We start from the raw sequence: 18,712 nt of genomic DNA on the forward strand, positions 1-18,712 counted from the left end.
AACTTGTCATATATCTGGCCTAGAGCTACTCCTACATATTTGTCGGATGCATCAGCATGGATGTGGAAATGGAGAGCCCAATTTGGGCCTCCAACTATGTGTACAATAGTCAACTTGTCCTTCAAGATTTCTAGTGCCTCTTGGCAACTATCTAACTAGAAAAATCTGGAGTCCTTGGCCAACAGTGCAAATAATGGTGAGGCTACTTTGTTGAAGTCCATGATAAACCTCCTATAATATCCAACGTGGCCTAAGAAACTCCTGATGCCCCTCTGCTTTTGAGGAGTATGGACCCTTTTTATGATAGCCATTTTATTTGGATCCACTTTATTGGACATTTTATAAACCAATGCTCCCTGTGTGTTTTGCGACATGGACTAACCACCTCTCGTGGATCCCTATCTCTGATGATGCGAAGGTTGACTAACACTTTCGAGTTTTGGTTTAACGACAATCGTGATTTCCAACAAGTGGTATCAAAGCATAGGTCACGAGTTTGATACACACTTGACTCGCATTGGGGGGGAAGATTGTTGGACATTGGATAAACCAATGCTCCTCGTGTGTTTCGTGACATGGAATAACTGCATCTCATGGATCCTTATCTTTAACGATGTGATTGTTGACTAACACCTATGGGTTTTGTTTTAACAGAAATCATGATTCCCAACACACTTGTATTCCTTCCTGGGATATTGAATCACCCAAAATGGTCCCTGCATTCATCAAGAATTCACACTTCTAGAGGCTAACTGATAGGTTCATTGCAGTGCACTTCTTTAGTACTTTCACCAAGTTAAAGAGAGCCTCCAAGAAGTCACACCCATAGGTAGATAAATCATCCATGTATGTCTCTACAGATTCATGGACTAGATCTGCAAAGATGCTCAAAAGTGCCCTTTGAAAAGTGGCAGTGGCATTACATAATCTGAAAGGAAGGAGCCTATAAGAAAAGGTACCCCAAGGACAAGTGAAGGTTGTTTTATCTTGGTCCTCTAGGCTGATCTAGATCTAATTATAACCACTGAATCCATCTAGGAAAGACAAGAACTTCTTTCGCAAGACCAATCAGGTTATGTTTACATTGTCATCCCTGATCTGCTTTGGCTTGGTGTTGCTAATGTAATGGGGGAATCTCATGTCGCGGATGGAATAGTTAGAACCATTTCACACCCCCAACCATATGCTCCACCTCCGACGATTTATAGTCCACCTCAGGGAGGGACCAATTCCACTTACAATTATCCCTACCCCAATCCTCCACCAAGAAAACCTTATCCAGGTCCCAACATTCCATATGCATATCACCATTTGCATCAAAATATATCAGGGCTAGTTGTTGCACCGCCTGTTTATCCCAATGTTGCGCCATCTCATTCTTATAAGTATACACTAACTAATGCTCCATCCCCTCCGACAATAATGCCCCAACCCCCCTTGATTTCTCCCCCTCTGCCACAACATGCACCTCCTCCACAAGGTCAAGTGTATGCTCAATAGAGTGGGTCCAATCCCCCTAACCCCAAGAAAATGAAAAAACGGAAGGTTAATCAGAACCAACGTTCTCAAGGTAATCAAGGCAACTAGGGTTCTCCACTCAATGCCCCTCAGGATCCTCAACCTAATCCTACAACCTAGCAACAGGGTGGTCAAATCAAGCAAAACAAGGGTCTTTGTACGAACAAACGATGTGCATGTTGCAACATATATGGTCATTATACCCATTAGTGTCCTATTTTACCTTAGATGCTGCAAGTATGGGATGCTTAAGCAACTTATCGAGGATTGTAGCCAACCACTCCTCCTCCCCCTCCTGCTTCATCTCAACGGGTAGTGCCTATCAATCCTTTCCCTCACCAAGGATATATAGATACCCAACCTACACAAGGTCAAGTAGCTCAACCAACTCCCCCATATAGTCACCATGGTTATCAGATTCTTATGATGATTTATGATGATGTTAATACCGAGCAAGTTAACCTTTAGAGTCAATCACATCAATACCCCAATCCATCTGCTATGTTTGCAATTGAGTCCCAACCCAAAGTTTCCACCCAACCTCTATCATCACCCAATGGTACCTTACAGATCCATCAGATGAAGGTTGGGATTATTCCCAAGATCCCTAAAGGTCTGTTACGCTGAAATACTGCTTCTACCGAAGTTGCCCATACATATAGCATAGTAGATGACTTGGCACAATCTCCTACAACAATGTCAACGCTAGAAATCCTCCAGATGTTTCCCTCCCAATGGAAGGCTCTATTATCTGCTTTGGGTGTTGTGGATCCTCAAGATGATCAGATGATTTTCTTTCATGTTGAAAAGTCAAAAAATCCTCCCCTACCTTCCTCCATTTCATTTCAAATACCTATCTCCATCAGAAACGTCATTGTTCAGCGATGTATCATTCATGAAGGTGCCTCCACCTATGTGATGGTTGCTAATGTTTGGAAGAAAATTGGTTTCACTAACCTATCCCCATCCACCATCACTCTTCGGGAATGGGATGGCCATCCTTCACATCCCCTTGGCTTATATTGCGACTGCCCAGTCACAATTGCCGACAATATTTTATGTATTGACATTGAGGTCATTGATGCTCCCCTGGACTATAACATCATTTTGGGTTGTGGTTATACTTATGTCATGTCAGTTGTCGCCATGGAAAATTTTAGCAGTTAATATTCACCCAGTGGGCTAATTTTCCATGATTTTTCCAGAAAAAAGATTCACCAATTTCCAATTTTTATAAAAGATGACTTGCCCAAATTTTAGAATATAAAATTATTTTACCATTAAAATCACCAACATTATATAGAGACTATATATAAAATCATTATAAATTTGAATAATTTTATAAATAGATCAATAAACATTTTATAGTTTGCATATTATGGATTAGTGAGATTTGCCAATGTTTTTAAACTTCAAGAAAATTTTCCATCCTTAAAATTTTCCTTGTCGCATCTTCGATTCACCATAAGATGGGCTTTCCCCATAATGGAAAGATCGTCACCATTGATAAGTTGACGTAATATGACCCCAAAGCCCACACTTCACCTCAGTCCAACATTCCCTCTGTCGCTGATAATATCAATGTCTCTCCAGGATTCTACAAACATTCCACTTCGCTTGGTGCTTACTATGGTCCACTTCCTACTCCTTAGCTTAGCTCATCCAGTGTTTGCATGCTCCAAGCATCTCGGGCCACCCGCAAATGGTCTAGTCTGCCTTCACAGTAGACTGCACCTCCACAACTGATCCAGGTGGATATTGGTGGCCACCTGCCAAGTCCACTTGGACCCCCACCATTGTTTCTTTCAACTTTTCAGTTTCCTTAATTGTATCACAATTTACTATTTTTAGCAGATTTTTAGGTCCTGAACTTACAGATCTATTTTGAGGCCCTGAGCGATGTTTTTTGGAAAACTGGGAGCAACATGGGTCCATGGACCAGTTTTTCTCTTCCCAAAGTTGCAGTTCTCGGATAGATATTTCTAGCGAGATACTATGTGCTTCAAACGGAGATCGTATGCCAAAGTTACGACCTCGGGAAGTTGATGTACCAATTTACCCAAACGGGGCCCAAAATTTGGCATTTCATCTTCTAGGGTTAGGTTTTTGGATGTTTAGGGTTTTCCATTGTTTCTCAACAATAAATAGGCCTTTGAGCCTCATTGTAAGACAGTTCAGAGGCATGTAGCCACCACATCTCTTCTCAGAGATGAGCTACCATCGCCCTAGCCGGTTTATTTCCATTTTTGGTTGTAATCATATTTTAGTGTTTTACATTAATGAAATGAAGTATTATTTCTTTTGCATATCTGTATTTATAGTTGTATCTGTAATCTGTTGTGTTCCTATTTAAATCCGGATTAGTGGTATCAGAGCGGTATGTTTTCTCTCTGTTTTTCTTTGCATGTCCCCAATGAGATTGGGATATAAGGAGTTAGGGCTTGAACTAGTCAAACCTTTGCAAGACCAACCTCGCAAATCCTGACAACCTCCAATAGCAGATGAAAAGAAAGACGACGGGTTAGGAGATCCTATCAAAAACTTGCTCGAAGAAGCCCTCGAGTGATAAAGGAACCTGATGATGGAAAACTTCACCCAGATCCTTCAACGACTACACAGAGGGGACACATCGACTTCCAATAGCTACTTTGGACATGCCACACCCTTTAAAGTACAAGTTAATTTTGAAATCCCCATATTCGAGGGTCAGATAGACGTAGAAGCCGTAGATAAATGGTTAAATCTGAACAATGTAAACTTTGAAACGGGAACTGATACTATTACCCGTTTTGTAGAGATAGCAAAATAGTGACCCGATTTTGAAAAGGGGTGATGCAGAACACACATGTTTTTTTTAGAGCATAGTTTTTGGCACTTTAATTTTTTTTTTTTTTTTTTTTATGTACATTGTGTTTTAGAATGGTAGTGATTTTCATGCTGATTTTAAAAAGTGGTTATTCTGCATCAGACCCTTTTTTTAAAAGACCTATTTTTTGACTTTAACTTTTCTAATGTATGTAATGTAAATAATTATTTTGTAAATTTAATAATTTTGGAAGTGGTCTTCTTCTTCATATTTTCTTGTTTTTATTTTTTTTTGGTAGTGAGGTTTTTATTGATTTGCATATTTAAAAAAGACAGTCAATATTTTTCATTTTCCATATTTTACATATTTATACATCGTTAATTAAATTTTCAATCCAAATGAAATAATTGTCTCTAAAAAACAAATATAAAATTATATATAAAAAAGACAAAAATAAAAAAGTGTTAAAAAAATTTATCTTATAAACCATAAAACACTTTGGAGCATGGAAGTTACACCACTTCCTTGCGATGCATTTAGATTGGTGGCAGACTGCATCGTAGTATGAATATTTTGGTGTGATGTTTGTCCACCAGATTGCTGTAACAGAGGCATGGAACTGTGCTGAATAGGTGTCACGCTGTTTGGTTGCATTGAAGTAACTGAAGGCTGTAAATTCATCTGTTGGAGTGGATTAACATGCTTCTCTTGTGGTTGCATAGGTTGCACTTGGTTGTTAACTTGGCTTGGAAGTTGTTGCTGTCCCTGTTGTTGTTGTGGAGCAGATTTCCTCTACTTAAACGAGTTTAGTATGGCTTGAATCTTTTCCTCAAACGTATCAACCTTGTCTTCTTTAAACCCTGTGTAAGTGAGGAGAGCAAACTGTGATTATGTAGATTACACAGGGAAGAGTAATCTACATAATGACAGCTTCGTTTAAAGATGTATGTTTATGTACTCTTTATTATTCAACAATATAATATAAGATGCATTTTCAGAAGAAAAAATGCCTTCTCAAGGCATTTCAGATTGAAAAAGAAGGGCAAGAAAAAAGCTTGTAGTTTAGGAGTGTGAAGGCATCTCTTATGGATTGCTGCATTCATTCATGGTTGTAAACAGTTAAATAGTGAAGATGACATGGTATCTCTCCAGAACAAACAAACAAAAAAAATCCAATATTCAAAAAGATCTCTTAGACAGACATATAGAAAACCAATCATTGTGAAAATATGAAGATACATACGCACACACCAACGCTGAAAACCAAATTGCAATTTTAAGAAGAATTAGAATGTATAAAATCATACTCTCTGATAAACCTTCTCTTGCACTTGGTTGTTAACTTGGCTTGGAAGTTGTCGCTGTCCCTGTTGTTGTTGTGGAGCAGATTTCCTCTGATTAAACGAGTTCAGAATGGCTTGAATCTGTTTCTCAAAAGCATCAACCTTGTCTTCTTTAAACCCTGGTGGAATACTGCTCTTTGGAACTTGAAAATATGCCATCATACGTTGCAAAGTAGTTTTGTAGTGCTTAAGCTTTTCGGATTGATCAGGTTGCATGGGCTGCTAAAACAACAATTCTATGAGCGGTCAAGCCAAAATGAACTAAAATAGAAAACTGTCATAACTATTGGTATTCCTTTTTGAAACAGGTCAAACACAGGCATGAAATGCAACGATTTATCACCATCAATAGTGGCTACTTTAATTGCATTGTCAATACAACTCCAGCCTACTCTGACAACATCATTTAGATTACTTCACTGTATGATTTCACGTCTCACTTGCCATATATTCATAATACTATCAAGCCATTTTATTAAGTAGACAACAGTCAAAGTAGTTAGGGTAAAAAAAGAAAACACACCTGCTCACATTTTGTTTGAAGTTTGGTAAACAATTCTTTTATCTCTGGAAAATACATCTCCTTCAGAGTTTGTAGCTACAAAAAGAACATAAGAGTTTCTATTACTTTGATTGTTCATGAAACACAAAAAATTTATCAAGGCATCCACTCTCAAGAGACTCTACATCAGAAAAGATGTAGACTACCTTAAGAATCGAGCCAAGCAGATACGTTTGCTCTCCTCACTTACACAGGGAAGAGTAATCTACATAATCACAGCTTCGTTTAAAGATGTATGTTGATGTATTCTTTATTATTCAACAATATAATATAAGATGCATTTTTAGAAGAAAAAATGATTTCTCAAGGCATTTCAGATTGAAAAAGAAGGGCAAGAAAAAATCTTGTAGTTTAGGAGTGTGAAGGCATTTCTTATGGATTGTTGCATTCATTCATGGTTGTGAACAATTAAATAGTGAAGATGACATGGTATCTCTCCAGAACAAACAAACAAACAAAAATCCAATATTCTTTACAAAAAGAGCTCTTAGACAGACATATAGAAAACCAATCATTGTGAAAATATGAAGATACATACACCCACACCAACGCTGAAAACCAAATTGCAATTTTAAGAAGAATTAGAATGTATAAAATCTTACTCTCTGATAAACCTTCTCTTGCACTTGGTTGTTAACTTGGCTTGGAAGTTGTTGCTGTCCCTGTTGTTGTTGTGGAGCAGATTTCCTCTGCTTAAACGAGTTCAGAATGGCTTGAATCTGTTTCTCAAAAGCATCAACCTTGTCCTCTGTAAACCCTGGTGGAATACTGCCCTTTGGAACTTGAAAATATGCCATCATACGTTGAAATGTAATTTTGTAGTGCTTAAGCTTTTCAGATTGATCAGGTTGCATGGGCTGCTAAAACAACAATTCTATGAGCGGTCAAGCCAAAATGAACTAAAATAGAAAACTGTCATAACTATTGGTATTCCTTTTTGAAATAGGTCAAACACAGGCATGAAATGCAACGATTTATCACCATCAATAGTGGCTACTTGAATTGCATTGTCAATACAACTCCAGCCTACTCTGACAACATCATTTAGATTACTTCACTGTATGATTTCACGTCTCACTTGCCATATATTCATAATACTATCAAGCCATTTTATTAAGTAGACAACAATCAAAGTAGTTAGGGTAAAAAAGAAAACACACCTGCCCACATTTCGTTTGAAGTTTGGTAAACAATTCTTTTATCTCTGGAAAATACATCTCCTTCAGAGTTTGTAGCTACAAAAAGAACATAACAGTTTCTATTACTTTAATTGTTCATGAAACACCAAAAATTTATCAAGGCATCCACTCTCAAGAGACTCTACATCAGAAAAGATGTAGACTACCTTAAGATTGGAGCCAAGCAGATACGTTTGCTCTCTTCACTTACACAGGGAAGAGTAATCTACATAATCACAGCTTCGTTTAAAAATGTATGTTGATGTATTCTTTATTATTCAACAATATAATATAAGATGCATTTTCAGAAGAAAAAATGATTTCTCAAGGCATTTCAGATTGAAAAAGAAGGGCAAGAAAAAAGCTTGTAGTTTAGGAGTGTGAAGGCATCTCTTATGGATTGCTGCATTCATTCATGGTTGTGAACAGTTAAATAGTGAAGATGACACGGTATCTCTCCAGAACAAACAAACAAACAAAAATCCAATATTCTTTACAAAAAGAGCTCTTAGACAGACATATAGAAAACCAATCATTGTGAAAATATGAAGATACATACACCCACACCAACGCTGAAAACCAAATTGCAATTTTAAGAAGAATTAGAATGTATAAAATCTTACTCTCTGATAAACCTTCTCTTGCTGGTCAGCAACAGTTGGTTGTCCAGTTTGACCTGATGATTCCATTGATGCTGGAAAGCCAACAGTTACCCCATATAAGGCCACAACACAGTTTTATTGATATGAAAAATCAGAAGAATGTACAAATGGATATATTTCATCTATGTTTAGATTACGTCAGATATGCCCTACAGATATGGACTGGAGATGGTCGATAACTATCATCAAAGTTGATTAAAGCCTTAACCACAATTTGAATGGGAATAGAGGATATAAAATGCAAATGAAGCGGATGAGTGGATTTTACTTGAAGAGCCCTCTGGCAGACCGCACGGTTGTAATAGCTGCTTTTGTTGTTCAATAGAGCTCGGTTGCTGCTGCTGCTGCAACAAACCACCAGTTGTCTGAAGCCTTTGCAGCTCTTGCTGTATTGGATTTGGTTGCTGTAACAGTCGCTGCTGTTGCTGCAATGGTTGGGTCTGAGATTGGAGCTGAGAGAGAAGCTGCTGCTGTTGTGACTGTTGCTGCAACTGCTGGGATTGTGATTGTAATAGTGATGATGATGTCTGCTGTGTTTGCTGATGTTTGGATTGCAAAAGCTGGTGAATTTGATGCTGGTGTTGCTGCTGCTGCATGTTTTGCTGACCCAAAAGTTGTTGGTGTTGTTGTTGATGTTGTTGGTGCTGCTGTTGTCTTGATTGTAGCTGCATCTGATTGCTTGCAAGAAGAGGAGGTAAAACTTGACTTGTTGAGATATTAATTGAATTATGTGGCATTCCTTGCATAGGTGGCAGACCATTAGGAATCGAAGACAAGGAAGGTGCCAAACCAGCTGAGGTTGGCATTCCACCTGCAGATATGCTATTTTGCAGATTTTGTTGGAGCATTGGTTGTTGTGGTTGAGGTTGCCCAGTCAATGGGAGACTATTTCCAGGTGCTTGCTGTTAGTTGTGACATCATAACTCCTACAATGTGAACGTAGAAAGCAATGAAAAAAAAATAATAATAATAAAACTAGAAAAATGCTAAGAATAATTTATATTTTTGAAACGTCATCAGATATATAGTACGAAGACATAAAAGTTCTATGTAACTAATCGAATCAGTCTTCTGTGTAACCGATTAGCCTTTTTTGTATTGCCCTCACCAAGATCTAGAGGCCGCTGGTTGTTACCAGGAGAACTACCGTGAAAATGATTCGAAGGTCCACTGGCTTTTGATTCTAATGACAGCATCTTGAGAGATATTCTCCGTAGATAGTCTTGCTGCAAAGCATAAAGAGCACATCAATATCCTCCATAAAGAAATCCTTCATCGGAACCAAGATATCTATAAATACGTACATATATATAGATAAGCCACAGTAAAATGTCAATATGTATTCAAACGGCAATGGCATCTAACATTGTATGAAAGGAGATATATTTACATGGTAATATTCGTAGACAGGATATTTATGAAAGATACCCTCGATTCAAATTTGAAGAAAAAAGTTCATCAGTTACCATTTCATGATAACAAAATTTGATAAAATGGACCATCATTCGAAGAAAACTAACTGTCATAGCAATTCCAATGTGAGAAGTAGCACACCTGACTTATAGCGACTGTATAAGTCTCCTCCTCAAACCGCAAAGCAATTTTTTTCAGTTCATTCATTCCATCTGCACCCGTCTGTGGCATGTGTCTCTGAAGAGTGTCCGTTCTGCACAAAATAAAAATAGCGTTATAAACCTACTTTCATGGTTTCTATTAGCAAATAATGGAGCATGAGGCTCAACCCCCTCCGCCCACCGCCGCGACACCACGGGTGGCCGGTGGGCGAATCGACGGGCCGCCCACCGGCCGCCCGTGGTGGCGCGGCTGGGGCTCATAATTTTTTTTTTTTTTAATAATTAAAAAAAATGTTAATTTTTAAATTTTTAAATTTTTTTTTAATAATTTTTTAATATTTAAATAAAAATATATATAATTTTTTTTTTTTAAATCATTTTTTTTTATTATTTATATTTTTAAATAAAAAGCAAAAAAAATATTTAAAAAAAAAGTTATAATTTTTTTTTAATAAAAAAAGAATTGTTTAAAAAAGAAAATTAATTTTATTAATTTTTTTTTAAATAAAAAAAGAAAGGTAAATTTTTTTTAAAAATTTAGGTTTTATTTATTTATTTATTTTTTTAAATATAAAACGTAGATTTAATAATTTGTATTTTTAGGGAAAAAATAAAAATAAAAAGAAAAATTGTTTTAAAAAAATTATAATTTTTTTTAAATAATAAAAAAAGTTGTTTTAAAAAAAAAATTAAATTTTAATATATATATATATATATATATATATATATATATATATATATATAAAATATGTATGTTTAATAAAAAATAATTACATTTTTTTTTTAATAAAAATTAAGTGTTTTTTTGTTTTTTTTTTTTTTTTATAATTTGAATTTATTTTTGTTTTTTTTAATATTAATTTTAGTAGTTTTTCAATTTTTTTCGTTAATTTTCAATTTTTTTTTTTAAACTAGGTTTTTTTTTTTTTTTTTCTTCAGTTTTGCTATTTTTTTTTAATTTCTCTATTTTTACTTACTTAGTTTATATATATATATATATATATATATATATATATATATATATATATATATATTTTAATTTTGTTTTTTTTGTTTTCCAAATTTTTTTATGGTTTGTGAGATAATATTTTTTAACATTTTTTATTTTTTTATTTTTATCTTTTATATATATTTTTATATTTGTTTTTTAAGTAATCAACATTTTAATCTTAATTTTAGTAATTTGTATCTTTTTTTTGTTAATTTTCTATTTTTGTAGATCTAGTTGGTTTTTAATTTTAATTTTTAGTTTTTCCTTAATTTTTTTTTTAAATTTTTCTATTTTCACCTACTTAATTTTTTTTTTTTTAAATGTTTTTTTTTTTTCTTTTCCATTTTTTTTGGGCAATTTTTTTTTTTATGTTTTACAAGATAAATATTTTTCTTTTTTCTCTCCATTTTTTTAAATATTTTTTTTACTATTTAATTGTTTATAGTTTTTTTTTTTTTTTTTTTTTTTTTAGTATATATTTTAATCTATGTTTTGTTATTTTTTTTAAAATATTTTTTTTTGTTTTTTCATTGTTTTAATTTATTATTATTATTATTATTATTATTATTAATGTTTTCATTATTTTTTAAAATTTAATGTTTTTCGGGTTCATGATAAAATATTTTACACCATTATTTCTAAATGTTGAAATTTTACTGTTGAAAAAAAAAGTGTTCTCCCAGCATCAACACTTTTCGTTTTGAGGGTGTTTTTTGGATTTTTTTGCTCAAAAAATTTGTTTTCACCGCCATTTTTAAAACATGTTGAAAATTTACCCAAGAAAAAAAAAGTGTTATTCCAGCATCAACACTTTTCATTTTTAGCACTATTTTTGATGTTTTTTCGAGGTTTTTTGGCCAGAGTTCCCGTTTTGAGTTTATAGTTCCCGTTTCATAGTTTACATTATTTCTGCTAGATGGGTATTTTTTTGTTCATGGTTTTTCCAGTCGGGAAAAGATTATTTTCACTCTTCTCAAAGCAGCCCCCCACATCAAGGACTGGTGGGAAATCTACTGCGAGCAGAAGGATGAAAGTATGGGCTCACTAATTTCAGCGGCACCAACTTGGAATTCATTCTGGGATGCCATCAAGGAGTAGTGCTACCTTGTCGGAAGCTATGAGGATCAATACATAAAGTGGACCACGCTATGGCATGGAAGGGACCAAGACGTGCCGAAGTTTACCAATATTTTCCATACCCTTCGCACAAAGTTGGGTGTCAAGGATTCAGAGTAGCATTTGGTACTCAAATACCGTGATTCCTTGCACAGGGACATCCAGGAAGAAATAGAATTCCTGAACATCTCCTCGCTCGGCACGACATACCAATATGTCGTCAAGATCGAGAAAAAGTTTAAACAGAAGAAGAGAGACTTTGGATCTGCAAGCAAGGGAAAGGTGACCCAAAACCATAGAACAATGAACAAATATAAGGCAGGGTGGCCCAAGACAACCTGCCAAAGCTGCAAGAAAAGAACAGTGCCACAAAGTCGAAAAAGGACACGGGAAAGTGGTGCGAATTCCATAAGAGCTCCACTCACAACACAAGTGAGTGTCGGGCCAAGTAGTCACTGGTGGCTGAGTTAAAGGTTTCAAAATCAGATGCATGTTCTGACTCTAAGTTAGAACCTGACAAGGGGAATGACAAAGGGAAGCAAATTATCGATGTGGAACCCAACGCCAACGTTGCCACCACGAATATCCAGAAGGAGGAACCGGAAGATCCAGAGGAGGAGGATCATCTCTTCCACTCCTAGATGTGGGTAAAGGGCTCCTTGCTACAATTCATTGTCGATAGTGGGAGCCAAAAGAACCTCATTTTGGCAGAGGTCGTGAAGCAGCTGGGCTTATCGACCACAACACATCCACAACCGTACACTAAAGGGTGGCTTCACCAAGAACAAGATCTTTGCGTGACCCAGCAGTGTCGCCTTCCATACAACATCAAGCCCTTCACGGATGAGGTATTGTGTGATGTTGCTCCCCTTGATGTTTGCGATGTATTATTAGGACAATCATACTTGTGGAAGTGACATGCTGTGTATGAATCAAGGCCTCGTGTTATTACTGTTACTTTGGGAAATAAGTTGTACAGGATACCAGAGGTAGCACCGCCTACCGCCATTTGTTTGGTTACTATAAAACAATGCAGTAAGCTCATTTCCAAAACTGGGAAATTTATTTTCCTGATGATACGCCCTCAAGGAAAGAAGAAGACGGTGGCTACGACCTCCAGACAAGGCCCCTTTACATGACTACAGATGGACAAGGTCATGGAGGATTACGAGGACATCTTCACTTCCCCCGCAGGGGTTCATCTACACTATTAGGTCAAGCACTCCATCGATATGACCCTAGGTGCGTCACTACCCAATGGACCAATCTATCGGCACTCGGTTCTAGAGAACGATGAAATCAAGAGGCAAATTCAGGAGCTGCTGCAGAAAGGTCACATCCATATGAGTTCAACGCCCTGTGGGAGCTCAATCGTGTTGGTATAGAAGAAGGATGGGCCTTGGAGACTTTGTATTGACTATTGGGCGGTGAACAAGATCACTCTTCGTAATAGGTACCCGATCCCATCGATCGATGACCTCCTGGACCAACTGAAGGGGGAAAAATATTTAAGCAATATCGATTTGAAGTCAAGATATCACTAGGTACCAATCGAACCATCCAATGTGTGGAAGACGACCTTCAAAGCCAAGGAGGGCCTTTTTGAATGGTTGGTTATGCCTTTCGGATTGATGAATGCTCCTGCAACCTTCATGAGGTTAATAAATGACATCTTACATCCATTCACCAACTCATTTGTAGTGGTATACTTGGATGACATATTGATCTTCAGCAAGAGTTGGGAAGAGCACATCCACCACATTCGATAAGTTCTCCAAACACTGCGGCAACACAAGTTATGTGCCAATTTGGAGAAATGCACTTTTGGCATGACCCAGGTTCAGTATCTGGGATACATTATTGATGAACGGGGGTGCATGTGGATCTATCCAAGATCCAAGTCATTCAGGATTGGCCATCTCCAACCACTCTGACAGAGCTCCATAGCTTTCTAGGTCTTGCCAACTTCTACCGCAGGTTCATGTTGGGATATTCTCATATCACTTGGCCCTTGAGTCAAGTCACCAAGGGAGCAGCGAAAGAAATTATTTTGGTCTGAATCTCAACCAAAGGCATTTAGAGTGTTGAATTATCACCTCTTCTTAGAGCCAGTGCTCGCATTACCAGACTTGTAACAACCATTTGAGGTCGAGATAGATGCCTTTGACTATGCTATTGGGCTAGTCCTTACTCAACACGGGCATCCAGTGGCATATCATAGTGAGACACTTTCAGACATAGTCTGAAAGTATCCCACTTATGATAAAGAGATGTATTCCATTGTGTAGGCCTACCAACAATGGAATCATTACATTTTGGGGAAGGAAACGGTAATCCACACAGGCCACCAACCCTTGCAGTTTATACAGACACAAGGGAAATTGCAGAATGATCGCCATTAGAAGTGGTCCACAAACTTGCATCAGTTCCATTTGAATACCAAGTATAAGAATGGCAGCACCAATAATGTTGGAGATTGCCTCAATCGACCATCGATCATGGCATTAACCACTGTGCTCAACTCTTGTGAGCACGAGACTTCTGATTGGCCACTTCTCTACAAAAGCGACCTGGAATTCGGCCACACATACCAGCCACTCTTGTAGGGTTAGCATGTTCCAGATTTTCACCTCTAGGATGCCCTGTTATTCCACCTGGGTCACCTTTGTGTTCCTTTAAGCGAGTGTGCCAAGATGATTTGGGAAGCACATTACACTCAGGTTGCTGGGCATCTCATGGTCGAGAAAATGGTGGGCCGAATCTTCGACAGGATGTTGGGAAGTAAATCATATCATGCACTTCCTACGCCATTGCCAAAGTGACCATCAAGAAGCAAGGCCTTTATACCCCACTGCATACCCCTAGTCGACCTTGGGAATCCATCTCCATGGATTACATGTCGGTGCTTCCTTCCACTAAGCATGGAAACGACTGTGTTTTTGTGGTCATGGACAAGTTCTCGAAGATGGCCATTATGGTGGCCTGCAAGAAGAATATCACAGTAGAAGCCACTGCTAAACTCTTCTTTGAACGAGTGTGGGTACACTTTGGGATCCCATAGTCTATCATCTCAGATCGGGACAGCAGGTTCCTCAGTACATTTTGGTCCAGTCTCTAGTCGATGCTAGACACCAAACTCACTAAGTTCACAACCTTCCATCCTTAAATTGATCATACACATTTTTCACATGTACAACTCAAAGCATCCATGCACATGGGATGAGAGCCTCCCCTATGTTCAACACAGCTATAACCAGGCTCTCCACAGCTCGACTGGCCACAACCCTTTTCAGGTGGGCTTGGGATTCCAGCCAATATGTCCCATTGATGTGGCCATGCCATTTGCAGCTACTCACGCAGATTCGGCTCATGTCTAGTCTGAAACAGATAAGGTAAATAGCTTCATTGAGCACATCCAACATATTGGCCACTAGGTCCACGACATTCTAGAGAAATAAAATGTCAAGTACAAGCAATGACATGGTCAACATCAGGTGCCACACAAGTTTAAGGTGGGCGACAAAGTCTAGTTTCATTTGCAAAAGGAACACCTTATCAGAGCCTATCGGAAACTTAAACCACTCCGATATGGTCCTTACACCATTACCAAGGTTGTGGGAGACAATGCATTTGAGCTCAACATTCCCCCATTCCTTGGCCTGCACCTAGTGTTTAATGTCGATCACCTTCAACCATACTTTCCACCATTAATAGACACATCCTACATTGCAGAACAACTGACACCCACAGAGTTAAATCCAGATTGCATGGAACAAGTTGCAATTGATCAGATCATGGACATTTTTGGGCATGGGATCCCTCACTGCAGGTTCTGGCACTCAAAGCCCAAGTTTTGGTCAAATATGGTGTAAGACTCTATGAATTGATTGCGTAGAGCGCGAAGTCTAGGATGAGTCATAGGGTTGTCGGCCCTAAAATATTGTAATTTACTGTAAAGTTGTGTCGGCTTACCCATGGTCCCCGGACCATGGGATTGTATAAATAGAATAAGGCTCTAAGTGTAAAGATAGCTTAGTAGAGTAGATATAGAATAGCGAAGGCATGGTTCGAGGTTAGAGTGGAATATGAAGTGTATTGGGTCATAGTAGTAGGTAGAGGCTCTGCAGCTAAGTGCGCAGAGGCCTAGTAGAGTCTGCAGCTGAGTGCGTGGACCCCTGCAACTGAGTGCGTAGGGAAGAGTTGGGTCTGTACTTGGGATTGAAAGTTAATAAAGAGAATTTTATTTTGTGCATTTGTTCTTGAATCCTTATATTGATGTTATACATTACTTTTACTCTATTTATTTACTGTTCACACTTGATGAATACTCGTATGAATGCTTATATGTGAATTTAATCTAAGTAATCAGCTAACAGAGACTAATTAAAGAAGACTTGGGTAAATAACATGGGTCACGCTGCGGCTAGAATTGCATGAAGACAGTAACACAGGGTGCAGGGTGCTCGCAGGCGTGCATAGCGCAGTGAGTGCGAAGGTTGGACAACATACCAATCACCTCATATCAGACATCCACAGGGTGCGAAAACCTGGTTCTAGCACCCTCCCATACTACTTCGGGTGAGACCTCAATCCACGCTCTGCGGACTATTGCCGAAAGGACTAGTAGTACCGGGATTTTCTTGGCTAAATTACTTCCGAACCTGGGTTAGGCTCCACTAAGCGAACAAATGGTTCCGTTGCCAAGATTTGGATCTACATAAGGGATGTCTGATATCAGGCCACTAAAACCCAACAAAGAAGGAAATTGAAGAGTGGTTGGACAAGAATATTCATGAGTTCATGACACAAGAAAACAAAACTTCGCAAGTATCTAAGGAAAAGTGGTTGGAGCACTACGTGTATACAGAAATCCATGAGATTTTTTTTGCATCTTTTTCGTCAGAGCTGTATGAGTGGATCACGAAGTTAGTAGATAGCTAAGGAACGTGTAGGCTTAACAAACCAATAGTGTGGACTCCGGAACTAGTGCGCAGACTAGAAGCCTTAGAAGATAAGATAGCATGAGCTGGGGACCACTGCTCAACCGAATAATAGGTGGATTTATCACTGATTTTGCGGTGGACACCACCGTCAGTTACAGTGAGGCAAAGCGACATTTTCTCAGGGGACCGTGAGGTAGGTATATTAAATCTTTGAACACCTATATTAAGATGATGTTATGTGAAAAGAGGGTTATGCGAATAAATTAATGTTTGGAACTACGTAGAGTGGAAAGATCTATAGAAGCGGAAGTAGTGAAGAATTAGAAAACAATCCCTTAATTTCACCCTCATGAGAAAGCGAGGAGGAGTTTGCTAAGGTCTCTCCGAGAAGCGCGGTCAATTTGATAAGGCATAACATTTTGAGGTTACCACCTCCACCCACACCACCACCCGCTTCACCTCCCTCACCTCCATCTCCACCCACTCCACCTCCACCACCTCCATGGTTCAGTATGGTGAGCGCGATCAAACTGCCAGTATTCCGAGGGGTAGGGAATGAAGATTTGGACCAATTCTGGTTCGTGGTAAGAGCAGTATGGGAAGCATAAGGTGTTACGGTCGACAATATTAAAAAGGCTACATTGGTGAGCATGCTACAAAGTCACGCATTAAGATGGTACATCAAGCACTCTAACGACCACCCAAACATAGGGATAGCAGAGATCCAGAATGCGCTGAATAGGGAATTTAGCAGGCCAAACTCAGAAACACAATCAATCATCGGGTTTCAAGAGATCACAATTCTCTAGGGCAAGACTCCCTGGGATCTGGATCAACGGCTGAGGAGTACGATCCGCGAAGCCAATATGACGCTAATGGATGCACAACATCGAGCATGGTTTGTAGCATCTTTGGCACCACACTTGAGGATGGGGCTATCACAACAGAAACTTTCCACTTAAGCCGAAGCGTTGGAAATGGTGATGAGATTACATGAGACCTCGATACAAGACCCTGGGTTGGGAGTTCAACAAATCCACATGCAACTACAAAATCTATGTTTGGAAATGCAAAGCTTGAAGTAGGATAGGGCACTGTGGCCAGAGGCGCGCGAGGAAGTATGGTGCATAAAATGCAAAGGCTAGGGCCATGAAAAGGATCATTGTCCAGTGTTCGCGAACTACTTGGCAGGAGGAGGGCCAATGCCGTTGAGACCAGAGGCACAGGCGTGGCCAAGTGCGACACCTACTTTATGGTGCGTGATCTGTCAGATAGGAGAGAAACACATGACGGATAATTGTCATTTGTTGTATAAGTATGCATAGACACCCTAGTAATTGTTTTGTAATTTCTGTAGGTTGGTAGGCCACGATGAGCACACTTGCCACAGTTACGAGCTAATGATGGATCAGACTACGGAGCTGGTGAGGCCACAGCGCTCCATATGGTCCATGAGGGGCCCGAAGATGTGGCGGTTGCACCAGAAGTTCCAAAATCGTCACGGACGCTGCAGCCAAAGAAACATAAGCAAACTATGGGACCAGTCCGTGTATCCCCAAGAAACCCACAGTTTGGCAAATTGTCAATGGAAGAGAAAGGCAAAGCCATCACCGTTCAATCAGATGCAGAGGAGGAAGACTTACAGGCTCTAATTGATCAATTATAGGTGTAAGATGATGTGGAGGAGGATGTCCCACCAATGCCTTCCGCAAAATAGTTACTCACATACGTCCCTCTGTGGAAATGGAAAGTTGGGGCGGCCAAAGACCTGGAGGCCATGAAGAGTGCGCTCTAGACCCCGCTCCTCCCCAACGGCATTACTTTTGAAGGTTAACCCCTCGGTTGGGTGCCTACCCTAAAGTTCGAAGATAAGGACCTCGCAGATAGCGAGAAGTTCCCGTATCTGACAATGGAAAGCTTGATGAAACAGAAGTTGGATGGGTAGTGATCACGTTGGAACTGCGAAAATGGCTGTGCGGTGTGGAGAAGGCCGGGTTACTTCATCTACGATGGATAACC

At 38.8% G+C, this 18,712-nt stretch overlaps 2 protein-coding genes and 1 long non-coding RNA gene across 3 annotated transcripts; all 3 read right to left on the minus strand.

The window, feature by feature from the left end:
• Positions 1-6,124: 6,124 nt before the first annotated feature.
• Positions 6,125-7,085, minus strand: LOC149205753 (uncharacterized). The gene is made up of 2 exons (XR_016252487.1): positions 6,832-7,085; positions 6,125-6,265 (listed from the first exon to the last, which is right to left on the minus strand). It is a non-coding gene; the product is annotated as an uncharacterized LOC149205753 (long non-coding RNA).
• Positions 7,086-7,239: 154 nt separating this feature from the next.
• LOC149205754 (uncharacterized) lies at positions 7,240-8,970 on the minus strand. Its single transcript, XM_089397497.1, has 4 exons — positions 8,338-8,970; positions 8,031-8,101; positions 7,390-7,464; positions 7,240-7,260 (listed from the first exon to the last, which is right to left on the minus strand). Exons 1-4 carry the CDS (start codon positions 8,915-8,917, stop codon positions 7,240-7,242), a joined length of 747 nt encoding a protein of 248 aa, XP_089253623.1. The 5' UTR covers positions 8,918-8,970.
• A 14-nt stretch (positions 8,971-8,984) lies between these two features.
• On the minus strand, positions 8,985-18,301 carry LOC149205755 (mediator of RNA polymerase II transcription subunit 15a-like; the record flags this gene model as incomplete). Its single annotated transcript, XM_089397498.1, has 4 exons — positions 18,111-18,301; positions 9,624-9,735; positions 9,178-9,295; positions 8,985-8,995 (listed from the first exon to the last, which is right to left on the minus strand). Coding segments are annotated over exons 1-4 (432 nt in total), but the record flags the coding sequence as incomplete, so codon positions are not given.
• Between the last annotated feature and the right edge of the window lie 411 nt (positions 18,302-18,712).

This window comes from Pinus tabuliformis, chromosome 1_2 (assembly GCF_031772625.1).
Source record: "Pinus tabuliformis cultivar Carrire ecotype Pingquan chromosome 1_2, CPIR1, whole genome shotgun sequence".
NCBI classification, from domain to species: Eukaryota; Viridiplantae; Streptophyta; class Pinopsida; order Pinales; family Pinaceae; genus Pinus; species Pinus tabuliformis.

Bases quoted from the DNA above. Each gene is read 5' to 3' on its own strand.
- LOC149205754 (XM_089397497.1), bottom strand. From the start codon at position 8,917: ATGCTCCAACAAAATCTGCAAAATAGCATATCTGCAGGTGGAATGCCA. The intron at 7,465-8,030 runs GTAAGATTTTAT...TTCTTTTTGTAG, and splicing joins AAGAGAAGGTTTATCAGAGA to CTACAAACTCTGAAGGAGAT. The intron at 7,261-7,389 runs GTGTGTTTTCTT...TGATGTTGTCAG, and splicing joins TTCAAACGAAATGTGGGCAG to AGTAGGCTGGAGTTGTATTG.